Below are 14133 nucleotides of genomic sequence, written 5' to 3'. Positions count from 1 at the left end.
GGAAATCGGCACGAGTTTATTCCTCCTAAACTAGAAATAACATCATTCCGATCTTTATGAAGTTTCAGAGAGCAAAGCCAGTTTTTGACACCATTTTTGTGTCCGCGTCAGTTTAAAAGAGGCAGGTTCTAAAACAAACAGCAGCTTCTCCTCTTCCATCAGATGAAGACGCCCTTTGGCTCCGGAGCCGAGGGAGCAGAAGATCCGCGGAGAATTGTGATGTTTGCGTGACGGACACGCTGGAGAACGAGGCAGAGGAAGAGTTGATGATCCATTTTTAATTCCTGTCCCTCACACGCTGCAGCGCTCGTTTCAGTCCAGCTGGAAGCTTCTTTATTTCATAAGGCGCTCTTGGGGAGGGGGGGGCACGTCGTCTCCGTCCCGGTGATGAGTGATCCCGCTCTGAGAATTATCCGCGGAGTCACGCGTGTGTCCGGAATTCTGCCGCCTCTAATCTCGTCCCCCCCCCGCAGCTCCTCTCCTGTCTCTCTGATGTTGATTCCCGCCTGAGCTGATCTCGTTATTTCCCCTCCCAGCTGCGTACGAGCGCTCCTGCGAGGCGTACAAACACGCCGGCAGCACGTCGGGACACTTCTACATCGACGTGGACGGCAGCGGGCCGATCGGGCCGCAGCTGGTCTACTGCAACATGACAGGTGACGCACACGCAGAGCCGCCCCGCCGCGGCGCCGCGGGATTCACATTAGCACAATGGCAACGAGCGACGCCGGCGTCACCGTTTCCCCTCGCCCCCGCCTACATGTTTGATGTTTACAGCGTGTGTACAGCGTCCCCACAGGTCCGGTTTGAGCCTGATCCCAGTGTCGATCTGCAGAGGGGAACACGTGGATGGAGGTCCCGCACAACAACACGGAGCTCACCAGAGTAGGAGCGGCTCCGGACGCCAACCAGCGCTCCGTCTACTTTGACTACGCCGCGGGAGAGGAGCAGCTAGCGGCTGCTATCGGCCAATCAGAGCACTGCCAGCAGGAGCTGAGCTATCACTGCAGGAAGTCCCGCCTCCTCAACACTCCAGGTAACCAGAGGGGGCACCTGAGCGCCCGTGTTGGTAGACTGGCCAGTTACATTTTCCACTTGTGCGTTTCAGAGGGTTCTCCGTTCAGCTGGTGGGTCGGGGGTCCCGGTCCGGGTCGCGTGCAGACCTACTGGGGCGGAGCTCAGCCGGGCAGCCAGCAGTGCGCCTGCGGCCTGCAGGGCGACTGCGTGGACCCGCAGCACTACTGCAACTGCGACGCCGACCGTGCAGAGTGGTAGTCCATCCTTCTGCCTTCCCCTTAGCCACAGTCGGGGGGGGGGGGGGGGGTTAAGATTGAGATTGCGTCCCTGAGGGGAAGGTGGACGTTTGTCCCCCGACTCCATGGACCCGTCCTGCCTCTGCTTCCTTTCCTGCCGTCCGCCGTTGCCGGTTGTGCCGCAGCGACTATTTTTACACGCCGCCGCCGCCGCTCTTTAATTTTTCATCACACTCACAAAAAGCCGCGCACGCACCTCCGTCCCAGCACTTCCACTCCTGGATTTATTTTTAAACCTGACTTTTCTGGGCACCGGAGCTGACGGGCTGGTTATCCGGCGTTTTTATAGCAGCGGCGCGGCGCTAACGTCGGCGGGAGGCTCGTTGCCGCTCCCGTCTGACAGCTAAACAATGTTTACATCAACGGCCCTTTTCCACTCATCCGCTCCTCCCGTTTTATCTGCAGGGCTCAGGACTCGGGTCCCCTCGCCCATAAGGAGAGCCTCCCGGTCCGGTCTCTGCTGCTGGGTGACATCCAGAGGCCCGGCTCAGAGGCAGCTTACAGGGTGGGCCCGCTCCGTTGTCATGGAGATAGTAAGTCCAGCCGGCTGTCCAGTTGCCTGGTTACACACAATGATAGGAATCTTCCACCTTATGGCTTTTATCCCAGCAGCAGAGATCAAATTCTATTGTTCCTGTTCGGCATTCCCACCTGTGCAACCGTCCCTCCTTGACACCGACCGCGTTTCATCCTTTTCCCTCAGGAAACTTCTGGAACGCCGCGTTTTTCGACAGGGAGACGTCGTACCTGCACTTCCCCACCTTCCACGGGGAGCTGAGCGCAGACATCTCCTTCCTGTTCAAAACCACGGCCTCCTCTGGGGTCTTCCTGGAAAACCTGGGAATCAAGGACTTCATCCGGATCGAGCTGAGCTGTGAGTAGAGACCCGCTGACGGACGCTCATCTTCAGGTTGAGGCGCCTCTTTAAGCTTTTCCCCGACTATTTTCCGGTCGTCCTCGGGAGTATTTTGAAGGAAGCTGGGCTTCAGGGGGACCAGCGGTGGCGCCCTAACTGCCTCTCTCCTCAGGGAAATCGTTCACGCTGTGGTCCTTCCTGCTCCGAATACCGCCTCGCTGTTGCAGGTTTCCACCTTCGCTCCGAACCGCTGCGAGCTGGAGAACAATTTCCCAAAATTGACTTACTGCGGGTAGCTGAGATATTGTTTCATCTTGTTCCGCGCTCCTGTAGTAATACATCTTCTCCTATATATCTCCTTCCGACGGATGATTGGGTGCTTCCCCTCCAGTCTTTTGTCGGCGCCGTGGCAGAACAGCAGCCCCGCTCGGCTCCGCACCGCTCAGAAACGGGAAATAGAAACAATTTTACTTCCATTTTTCCTGCCTCTTTCGCCCTTTTGGGAATCTGGAGGTGCGATGGGAAGTGACAGAGGTTCAGGTTGAATTCCTGAAGACATTCCGGCACCCACTGAGTTATGGTCGTGTGTTTGGGGCCCAGAATAAAACCTTTAGATCCCCCCCCCCCCCCCCCCCCCCCCCCCCCCCCCCCACACACACACATTCCCAGGTCATCCGTGGGATCGGGACAGAACATCTTCTGTTTATTATCCTGTGACAACTGTAGCTACGCTGCTGGTTGGGAGCTGTCTTGTTTTTGCCGTTAAGGGGTAATTAGATCACGTTCCTGATTAACTTCCTCCTCCCGGCTCGTTTGGTGGAACCAGGTCCAGTTAAAGCTGCTGTTTACAGAAAAGGCCTCAGATGAGCAGTAAAATCTGGGAAGAAACACACTCATGCTAACAGCAACGTTCTCCACGGCTACATTTGAACGCTCGCTAACATCTTTTGTATCTTCTGTGCCTTTTTATTCATTTGAGACTGTTTAAATTTCGCTGAAGAAGATGAAACTTTTTTCCGCCCAAATCACCGGGAGACATTTTCTCCTTCACTTCCTCTAAACATGTTTGTGCGTCACCTCCTTCCCTCCGATTTTCCAGCCTCCTCTCAGGTGCTTTTCTCCTTCGACGTGGGCAACGGGCCTCTGGAGGTCCGCGTGGACTCCAGCGTCCCACTCAACGACAACCGGTGGCACCGAGTCCGGGCCGAGCGGAACATCAAGGAGGCGTCGCTTCAGCTGGACGACCTCCCCGCCGCCATGCAGGAAGCTCCGGCCGAGGGACACTTCCACCTGCAGCTCAACAGCCAGCTGTTCATAGGTCCGTTTCGGTCAAACTCAGCCGATGTTGTGATCAGGATTTAAATCCTCTTTCATTCCTGGATATCTGCACATGTGTGAGGATCCCTCAGGGCGCTGCGCTGCCTCTGGTTAGCATGAAAACGCTGAGTCGTTGGTTTCTGACCGTCGAACAACAGTCACGTTTAAAAAATGCGGCGTGCAGCCGGGAGCAACCGTCCATCACGGATGGTCTTTAATGTCCAAGTGGAAGCGACGCGATCCCCATTTAATCTCCTCCCTCGGTCCCATTCTGGAGCGGTGGGGTTAAAGAGGCGCCGCTAAAGGTCAAGTGCTGCACCGTCCCTGAGCTTTCCTCTACAAACGTTGTTTACATCCACTCGTAGCAGCAAAATAATCTGGAGGGAGGCGAAAGCGGCAAATATTGACCGGGTTTGGCTGAAAACAGCAGCAGCGGCGTTTATTGATCGGCTGGATTTGCTCAGACAAAAATCGGCGCCAAGGTCAGAGTTTACCTGCGATTCATCACTAGCTAACTGGGAAAAGAGCAGCGGAATTAGAACCGTCTGCACATCCGAGAGGCAGCTGCGCTTTTTTTTTTTTTTAATTATTATTTTTTAACCCGTTTCTGCTCCAGAACTTTGACCGTAAAACAGTGACTCGGCAGAAATCTCAGGTTGCGTCGGACCTTCAGCCGAGGCCGTGATCCCCATCCAGCCAGTTGTGGTGGAACAATGCAAACGTTTGCTAATCCGCGCAGTCGTTCCCGACACATTATTACTTCTATTCATGGCAGCTACACAGATTTACGAGACACTATAAAATATTCATCCACAGCAAATCCGTCTTCTGTTTTCATATTTACTCAACCAGCCAACCTTAAATAATTGTTGCTAATGCGACGCCGCACAGCAGCGAACGCCGTTAGCGGCCCAGTTTAGCGGCCCCAGTATGAAGAGCAGATTTCTCTCATGTTCTCCTTCATTATTGCCGATATTTATGAAATTCCACGCGCAGCAGCGTCAGCCTGCTGGAGACAGATAAGCTGCCGACTCTCCGGCCCGCCTGGCGCGCTGAGATATTTGGGTGTTGCGAGGGCATCAGAAAACACAATCTTTGTTTTTAGTTCTGCAGAGCGTCTCTCAGCGGATTCCGCAGCATTCAGCCGTGGTTCCTGCAGACGTTTTCAGATTAGCTTTCATTTGTTGTCCCGGCGACGCTTCATCTGAAGCACAGGGGGCGCTCTGCTGCACTCTGGAGCGTCTGACTACAATGAAGCCTTTTGGAAACGTTGTGCCTCAGCGGCGTCTTTGCTGTTTAACATTCAAACGTCTGGCTGTGCTGCTGGATCAGGTCCCGCGCTTCTGTTTTGGATTCCTTCTGTGGTTCTGGACCGTTCACCTCCGCCTCCTCACTCAGTTCCTGTAAAAGGACATCAGGCCGTCTGTGACGGTACCAGTGTTTGGACTCCTGCAGCAGTGTCCAGTGGGTTTGTGCTGCTGCTGCTGCTACTACTACTGATGCTGTAGCTGCTACTACTGATGCTGTAGCTGCTGCTGCTGCTGCTGCTGTAGCTGCTGCTACTGCTGTAGCTGCTGCTACTACTACTGATGCTGTAGCTGCTGCTGCTGCTGCTACAACTGCTGCTGTAGCTGCTGCTGCTGTAGCTGCTGCTACTGCTGCTGCTACTGCTACTACTACTGATGCTGTAGCTGCTGCTGCTGCTGCTACAACTGCTGCTGTAGCTGCTGCTGCTGCTGCTACTACTGCTGCTGTAGCTGCTGCTGCTGCTACTACTGCTGCTGTAGCTGCTGCTGCTGCTACTACTGCTGCTGTAGCTGCTGCTGCTGCTACTACTGCTGCTGTAGCTGCTGCTGCTACTACTGCTGCTGTAGCTGCTGCTGCTGCTACTACTGCTGCTGTAGCTGCTGCTGCTGCTACTACTACTGCTGCTGCTGCTGCTGCTACTGCTGCTGTAGCTGCTGCTCCTGCTACTGCTGCTGTAGCTGCTGCTGCTACTGCTGCTGTAGCTGCTGCTGCTACTACTGCTGCTGTAGCTGCTGCTGCTGCTACTACTGCTGCTGTAGCTGCTGCTGCTACTGTAGCTGCTGCTGCTACTGTAGCTGCTGCTGTAGCTGCTGCTGCTACTGTAGCTGCTGCTGCTACTACTGCTGCTGTAGCTGCTGCTGCTGCTGCTACTACTACTGCTGCTGCTGCTACTGCTGCTGTAGCTGCTGCTCCTGCTACTGCTGCTGTAGCTGCTGCTGCTACTACTGCTGCTGTAGCTGCTGCTGCTGCTACTACTGCTGCTGTAGCTGCTGCTGCTACTGTAGCTGCTGCTGCTACTGTAGCTGCTGCTGCTACTGTAGCTGCTGCTGTAGCTGCTGCTGCTACTACTGCTGCTGTAGCTGCTGCTGCTACTGTAGCTGCTGCTGCTACTACTGCTGCTGTAGCTGCTGCTGCTGCTGCTACTACTACTGCTGCTGCTGCTACTGCTGCTGTAGCTGCTGCTCCTGCTACTGCTGCTGTAGCTGCTGCTGCTGCTGCTGCTGCTGCTACTACTGCTGCTGTAGCTGCTGCTGCTACTGTAGCTGCTGCTGCTACTGTAGCTGCTGCTGTAGCTGCTGCTGCTACTACTGCTGCTGTAGCTGCTGCTGCTACTACTGCTGCTGTAGCTGCTGCTGCTAATGCTGATGTTGTAGCTGCTGCTGCTGCTGCTGCTACTACTGATGCTGCTGCTGCTGCTGCTGCTACTACTACTGATGCTGCTGCTGCTGCTCACCACGAGTCTCAGCGTTGATGAGCTGCTATGAAGGAGCTGAGCTGTCTGAGGATCCAACGTGCAGCGGCGCTCCGTCAGGAGGTGCCGAGGGTGTCGGGAAGAGGAGGCCGGTTGACGTCAACGTGCTTCTGTTGCCGTCTTGATTGCGACCTGCATGTTTTCAGGAGGCACCGCGTCCAGGCAGAAGGGCTTCCGGGGCTGCATCCGCTCGCTGCAGCTGAACGGGGTCACGCTGGACCTGGAGGAGAGGGCGAGCATCACACCGGGGGTCCAACCCGGCTGCCCGGGTCACTGCAGCAGCTACGGCTCCTTCTGCCAGAACCACGGCCGCTGCGTGGAGCGAGTCAACGGCTTCCACTGCGACTGCGGGCTCTCGGCGCACGCCGGCGTCTTCTGCCACACAGGTATCAGAGCTCTTTAGAGCTGCAGCTGCTGGTCTGTCGGCACCTCACTCCATCCTTCACTCCGTATTCAAGCTAATGGATTCGACCCGAGTTGAAGGTTTTGGCTCTTTAAAAGGGGGAAAGTGGATGAAAAACATCCTGAGCTTCTTGTTGCAAAGTTCTGCAGCGTTAAGACTTCCTAGCATGCTATTAACACGTTCCAACTCCTCTGAACCTTTTAACGCACTAAACACTCGTCAGCGGGCACTTAGCTACCACATCAAAGGCTGCCGTGCTAATCGTGCCTGTTTGATGTTGCGGGGCCTCTTTGAGTCCTTCCTTTGATCTTGCATTCATTGCACTCTTAATGCGTCTGTGTTCCTCACTGAGACGACTCTCTGCCCTCTTAAATCAGGGCCGCCGCGTCCGTATCAGCATACGGAGAAGCGTTGGCGAGCGTGACAATGCTAATTCACCTCCCTCTGCAGGGGGGCATCAGAGAGCAGTTCATCCTGGAGAACATTCCGCAGCATTCCCTATCCTCCCGGCTGTGTAGCTGCTGTGGGAATCTCGAATTGAGCTGCACAACCTCCGACAATTCATTATGAATCTCCGAGTGCAGAGTGTGAATATGTGAATTTCGCTCTGCCGAGAAGAGAATTACTCACTTCCTGCTTATATTGACGGATTATTTAGCTTTAGGGCCAAACAAGAGGGATGGCTCAAATTGAAACAAATGGCATTTGTGCAAGGTGCAAAAGTCGATGCGTTCCGCCTCAAAGAAATCTATAAATAAGACCAGTAAAGCAATAAAGTGTGTGTGTGTGTGTGTGTGTGTGTGTGTGTGGGGGGGGGTGCTCTGCAGCTTTGGCCCAAATTACAACAGCATTTTAATCCTGCTGAGTTTCTGTTTGTGCTCTGCAGATTTTCCTTCAGCCCTGAATTTAGCAGCTTTTTGAACAGGCAACAGTAGTTTGTGCGTCTTTTCTGACATTTCGCCAGACATTCAACAGGCTAAAGGTAAAAAATGAGATTTCACTTGGCTTAAACTTCAGCCAATCACTGCTGAGTCTCCCTCCCAAGTCTGTCTCGCCATGGTAACGGCCCCGTCTCGCTCTGACTCCTGATATTTGTGCTCCATCTCGTGACCTTTGACCTGTTCTCGGCCTCCAGAGGTTTCAGCCAGCTTCAAGCCGGCGACGTCCGTCAGCTACACCTTCAAAGAGCCGTACGAGCAGGTCAGGAACAGCAGCGCCGTTCCGTCCTCCATCTACACCGACGTGACGCTGAGAGGAGAGAACGTGACCCTGAGCTTCAGGACGTTCCAGAGTCCAGCCGTGCTCTTCTACGTCAGCTCGTACCACAGAGAGTTCCTCGCCGTGCTCATCAACAAACACGGTGAGGAAGAGGAGAACTTCTCACTCAGGCCTGATGGACGTCTTTAGAGGCCGCTATTGAAACGCTCAAGTTCCTGCTAAAACCCGGCATTTAAGTTTATTTGGAATTATTAAGTTGGGAATTCGACTTTTAAGAGCAGGAGGAAGCATTTTGAATTCCGAAGCGCACCTGCAGCACTCAGGAGCCCAATAAAAGTGGCACATCGTGGCTGGATTAGCTGTAAATGGATTCTTTTCTGCTGGTAATGAGTCAGAACGCTGATGGACAGCGGGACGTTGATGCTTTCATTGTGGCGTGGAGCCGTCAAGTAAAAGCACTTATGCTGCTGTGTCCAATTAAATCTTGAGAGCTGTTTTTCCCCCTTTCATTAATGTTTCTCCGCTTCTTTCCGCTGCTCAGACAGAAACAAGTCGTCTGCCACCAGAGGGCTGTTATTTAAGAACACACATACATTTATTTAAACAAAAAAAAACTACCAAAGATGTTGGTCTTGGTAAAAGTAGCTTTGAAATCAAAACGACATGAATGAGACGTCAGGTTCTGCTGTGATTAACTGCAGCTCTGAGGGACAACATGTGATTCCGATCTTTAAAGGTTAGATTTGACGGCTTTCATGAAATCTGCACTTAAACCACTCATTATTAGCAAAATTCATTAGATCTGGCGATGTGTTATTGATAAGGAATCAGGCCCTAATCCTCCTAATATGGAGCGCTTTAGCACTTCCGATAACATCGCCGAACCAGCCGCAGGAGAGATGAGCGGAGGCGGACATCAAAAGGAAAGTTTAAACTGGGGAAAATGTGTGTTTCTGTGTCTAAAGATAAGCTGGAGGTGAGATACAAGCTGGACAGCAGCAGAGACGCCGAGGTGATGAGGAGCCGGGTGAGACACCTGGCTAACGGACGGCTGCACAGCGTTAGCATCAGGAGGCTGTCGGAGTCTGTGTCTGTGCAGGTGACACACACACACACACACACACACACACACACACACACACACACACACAGACTGGAAGCTTGCACCGGAAAACTTCTCCCGTGTTGTGATTGGCTGCAGAGTTTGTGCAGATCTGCATCTAAACTCTGGTTCTGATCCAGTAGCGCGACAGCAGGGAAGGCTGCCAGCACCAGTGAGGTTTGATTGACAGCTCGGGCCCTGGCAGCGAGATCTGTCAGGGTTCTGCTGCCAGCCGATGGCTCCGGCCTCAAAGCCGCGGGGAAAACAGGATTTCGGGGAGTTGCGACCAAAAAAATGCAAATGAGGCGAATCACCGAAACGAGTCTGTGGAGAAAGTTCTAGCAGGAGCAGAGAGGCCTGTTCAAACAGAACATTTCCATTCCTCTGTTTCTCTTTCTCCTTCTCGGAGGATGTTGATGACCGGTTTATCGCAAAGTTTAAATAATTATTAGAAACGGTTGGATTTGGACGCAGAGAGCGCGGAATTTTTCAGATGGCAGCGTTAAAAATAGCCTGGGACACCAAAGTTCGGGTCACACGGTGGCTCCCTTCAAAAGTCTAAAAGTCGGATTAAATTTCTTGTCTGAAACGAGTCTTTGTCTTCCGCAGCCTTGTCACGAAGCTCAGAGCGTCGTCTGCGTATCTGCGTGGGCGGGTTTGTCTTATCACGTTAATAGCGGACGATACACGAGCTTAACGTCACGTAACCGGACGCCAGTGTGGCGGTCACCTCGCCCCTGAAGGCGACCTCGCTCTTGAAGGCGACCTCGCTCCTGAAGGCGACCTCGCCCCTGAAGGCGACCTCGCCCTTGAAGGCGACCTCGCTCCTGAAGGCGACCTCGCCCCTGAAGGCGACCTCGCCCCTGAAGGCGACCTCGCCCCTGAAGGCGACCTCGCTCCTGAAGGCGACCTCGCTCCTGAAGGCGACCTCGCTCCTGAAGGCGACCTCGCCCCTGAAGGCGACCTCGCCCCTGAAGGCGACCTCGCTCCTGAAGGCGACCTCGCTCCTGAAGGCGACCTCGATCCACACGGGCGCGTCTTCCTGTTTTCCCTGCGCCGCCGGGCTCCGGTGAAAAATGAGCGTTCCATTTCGCCGTCACCTTGAATCATTCGATCATTTGCAGCAACTCGGGGCGCCGACTCGCCGTTCGGTGATGGCCGGCGTGCTCTCGCGTGTGGACCGGATAATGTGCTCTCCTCCGAGCTCACGTCCACCGGAAAAATGAGGCACTTACGCCTGAATTGACTCTGGGCTACTTACAGACCTGGTTTTGTTGCTCTACTTTTCCGGCTGTTGCGGGAGGGCCGCTCCCCGTTTGAGAGAATGCTCCTTTAATAGGGTTTACCGGCTAATGCATTCCAATTCTCAGCTAGTTAGCATGAGGAAGGCTAAGCTACATTGCTTGAAAAGGTGTAGTTTAGCTTCGAGGAAAGGACGCAATCATAAAGGAGTCTCGGTACGGACGGGATCGCCAACGCCGCACATTTACCCTCCGAACAATCGTCTGGGTTGTTTCAGATCGACCAGAACCCCAGAGAGGACTTCAACCTGACGTCTGACGGGGAATTTAACGCCATAAAGTCCCTGGTTTTAGGAAAAGTCCACGGTGAGTATGAGCAGCGCGAGCAGCTTTTGTGTTGGGGGCGGAGCTCCAACATAAGAGGATCCTGGTGATGTCATAGAAACCCGGTTAAAGGTCGGACGCCGAGGCAGCCGTTTGCCCGTAGACCTTCCTGCTGTCTTCTACCCCCACAGATGCTCCGCCTCCCTCATCTGGCTGTTGTTCTGTGTCCCTCTTCAGGGTCTGATGACTTGGACCCAGACCTGCTCCGGCTGGGCTCTCTGGGTTTTGCCGGCTGCCTCTCGGTGGTCCGCTTTAACTCCATCAGCCCTCTGAAAGCGGCGCTGCTCCACCCGGACACCAGCCCCGTCACCATCACCGGACCTCTGCTCCGGTCCGGCTGCGGCTCGGCTTCAGCCAACCCGTCCGCCACAGAGGACACCCACCTGCTGACAGGTAGGAGGCGGTCCACAGAAGCTCCCCTCAGCTAAACGTGGTGTAGCTTAGCATGCATGTGCTAACCTTGTCCGCTCTCATGCAGAATGGACACAAATGTCTCTAAAGCTGTTTCCTGTTTCCCCCTGTGGAGCATGTTTTGGACTTTAATCTTCCTCCCTTCTGCACCTCTCCTCCTTTCTCTCCGCTGTAGACCAGTCCGGTTCAGCGGGTTCAGGTCAGCCTTTAGTCAATGCCATCAGGACCGACTCGGCTCTGATTGGAGGTACTGGAACTTTCCCCTCCCCGTTGATCTGCTGGAGGAGCTCCTCTTGAGCCTTATCTCAGCTCGGACCCGTTTCCGCGCTGTGACATTTGCAGAATCTGGCCGATCGTATGAGCCGAGGTGAAAAACGTGGTCTCAGACTGACCCAGGACGCTTTGTGAAGTCTGAAAAGGTTAAATGGAAACGGCGTCGGCGTAAACAGACACCGGGCGCCCGTAAAAACCGATGAGTCCATCGGAAACTCATTTAAAACTTTAATTTAATCTGCTGAGCAACAGAGTGGAGGCTTGTAAAAGTTCAATCTGAGACGGTGAAGACAGATAAGGTGAGTCTGAGAAGCCATTTCAGGTTGGCCATTAAAGCAGCCTGACTGTGTCCCCTAATTAAACCTTTACAGGACCAGCTCGCTAATTCCAACCTTTGCCGCCAACCTCTTCATCGCGCGTTTGAATTGAGTTTGGAGTCTAAATTAAATGAAAGCAGTGAAAATGGAGCCGAGGATCCAGCTGAGAGAGGCGAAAATGGTTTTAGAGGCTTCGTGTGGAAGTGAATTAAACCTGGACCTTCTCTGCCCTGCAGGCGTCATCGCCGTGGCGATCTTCCTGATGGTGGCGGGCCTGGCGATAGCTGGCAGGTTCCTCTACAGGAGAAAAGAGACCTACCGGAACCAGGAAGTGAAAGGGGTCAAACAGGAAGACGGGCCGGATTTCCCCTTCAGCAGCCAGGCCGAGTCCCAGGACGCCTCCGAGGAAAACCCGAAGGAGTATTTTATATAAGCGACACGCGCCGACTCGGTTAGCGGTGGGGTTCCTGAGCAGAAGGTGGAGGCAGACGACTTCCTGTCACGCCTCAGGACCTCAGGCTCAGAGCCGCGGCTGACAGGAAGTGGCTCCATGAAAACCGAAGGTGTCCGAGGCGGGGTGGTGCCGCTCCACACCGTCTCACCGACTGAACACCGACAGGGCCGGACCCGGGGGGGGGGACTTTGTACAGACCTGTAAATGTTTCACCGTCTTTGTATCGAGCGTCACTTTGTCATACTGAAAAATGTTGAAAATGTTGCAAATAGTATTTTTCAGTGGGTGGCTATAATATTGATGTGCGCCCCCTGGTGGGCAGATTTCTCCGTCACTTAAGTATTTGTACTATAAAACGGGGTAAACGATCGAGTTTCTCAATAATATATATATGTATATATATATATATGCAAACTGAATGGAGTTAAAGAGACGGCCGAGTGGGGAGTGGGACACGACCGCAGCGCCGGTCACTTTAGACCATTTTCAGTTTCAAATGTCGGGTTCTTAGTTTGAAAAAAAAAAATTGAGTTTCCCTTTTCTCATTTTTAGCCTGAAAAGTCAGAGAAATCTCTTTTTCGAGCAGCACAGTTGACCGTGTTAGCGATGCTAGCAGCCACCCGCCGCCGCCGCCTGTCGCAGTGAGACAGGAAGATCCACGGGAATGGGTCCAAAATGCTTTTTACTGATCTTAAACAGGGACGATGTTGACGACACAGGTGGGAGTTTAACGACCAAAGCCGTCGTCTTCTGCTGTCGGCGGCGTGAACCGCTGCCTCTGCTGGACACCCTGAAGGACGCAGGACAGCCCACCACCGGTCCCAACCACCCAGACTCAAGAGCAGCGGCGCACGGGCACGTGCACGTGCACACCCATAAGCAGCCGGGGTCATTGGCTCCGGCTGGTCTGAGACTCCTGATGTAACGTAAACGTAACGATGTGATTGGTTGATAACTATGATGTCAGTGAGTGTGTGTGACCTGCCATAGAGACTCCCCTACCCCACCCCCAACCCCCCACCCCCATGCTGTTGGGCTACAGGATAAATAATTGTAATAAAATGTTTTTGAAGAGTGACGTTGACGAGTACTGGAGTCATTTCACGGTTGTGGGCGACGCATTAGCTTCCGTCCGTTAGCGGTTTATCACCTCTCCAGATGTTTGAGTCCCCCCAGCTGCATTCTCACCCCGAGGTGCCGCTAAATCTAACGTTTTGATGGTGACACTTAGCAAAGCTCGTAGCGTTAGCAGTTAGCATGGCCTCATCTGGGCTGATGGATGCAGACCGAGCGGACGAAATGATGGGATACCTGATTTTTGTTACGCGGGCTGATAAGATGGACGTGTACAGAGGCAATTTTGCTGGTATTGATTCTCTTATCTAACCCGACCTGCCACAAAAGCAGCAGTCAAAGAGCAGCGGCCGCAATGGAAGGATGGTTATTATTGGATGGGTATTATTAAGCCGATTGATGGGCAGGAGCACAGCAGCATCTCCAGGAAAGGGCAGCTTCCTCTGACTGTTCCTGCATCTACCAGGTGCATTTGTGGTTCCTGCAGCTAGGCTACAGCGCTGTCGCTAAGGATTAGCACAGCAAACATGTGCTTAGCGTCAGGAAGAGCTGGACTCTCTGTTAACATTGGACTCATTTCGTACTGAACATCAGAGGCGCTGCAGGGGATACCCAGCCCTGACCTCTGACCCCTTCATCCGGTCGGTTGCTTTCAATTTTCAGAGACTTTTAACTTCAGAAAGGCAGAAAAGGAGCGAGACATCGGGGAAAAAATGAAGTAAGGCCAGAATATCAGCTCAGGCTGCATCGCTGTTGAACTTTAGAGGGTTTGGGAAAATGACTTTGGACATTCGGAGATGGAGAAAAGAATTTATCCTCAGCCCAACCGGCTCATTTGCACTCTTCTTTTCCAGCTGCAGGTCGTCTCATTTCTCTCTGCAGGTCACCAACAGTGTTAGGGGCTCGACTCCTGTAGGAGTTTATTTTAATCACGGCCTTCAGCTCAGCCTGAAGAGACCCCAGAAACAGAATGACCACCGTCGCGTAGCAA

General features: G+C 53.4%; 1 protein-coding gene across 2 annotated transcripts in view; it reads left to right on the top strand.

The window, feature by feature from the left end:
* LOC115248033 (contactin-associated protein-like 4) overlaps positions 1 to 13140 on the top strand; it is a 38086-nt gene extending 24946 nt beyond the window's left edge. The window contains exons 12-24 of one of the 2 annotated variants that reach the window (XM_029831474.1): positions 537 to 656; positions 836 to 1036; positions 1109 to 1271; positions 1719 to 1846; positions 2017 to 2187; positions 3269 to 3487; positions 6412 to 6651; positions 7804 to 8028; positions 8852 to 8985; positions 10508 to 10595; positions 10791 to 11006; positions 11200 to 11271; positions 11851 to 13140. In XM_029831474.1, coding sequence (XP_029687334.1) covers positions 537 to 656; positions 836 to 1036; positions 1109 to 1271; positions 1719 to 1846; positions 2017 to 2187; positions 3269 to 3487; positions 6412 to 6651; positions 7804 to 8028; positions 8852 to 8985; positions 10508 to 10595; positions 10791 to 11006; positions 11200 to 11271; positions 11851 to 12047 — 2174 coding nt within the window. In that variant the 3' untranslated portion in view covers positions 12048 to 13140. The remainder of the gene's footprint in view (positions 1 to 536; positions 657 to 835; positions 1037 to 1108; positions 1272 to 1718; positions 1847 to 2016; positions 2188 to 3268; positions 3488 to 6411; positions 6652 to 7803; positions 8029 to 8851; positions 8986 to 10507; positions 10596 to 10790; positions 11007 to 11199; positions 11272 to 11850) is intronic. The other variant, XM_029831475.1, reaches the window with a different exon arrangement.
* The last annotated feature ends 993 nt before the right edge of the window (positions 13141 to 14133 follow it).

The sequence above is a fragment of the Takifugu rubripes genome, chromosome 22, assembly GCF_901000725.2.
Source record: "Takifugu rubripes chromosome 22, fTakRub1.2, whole genome shotgun sequence".
Taxonomy (NCBI): domain Eukaryota; kingdom Metazoa; phylum Chordata; class Actinopteri; order Tetraodontiformes; family Tetraodontidae; genus Takifugu; species Takifugu rubripes.
The sequence above is the reverse complement of the archived record's forward strand: the minus strand, read 5'-3'. Positions and strand labels throughout refer to the sequence as shown.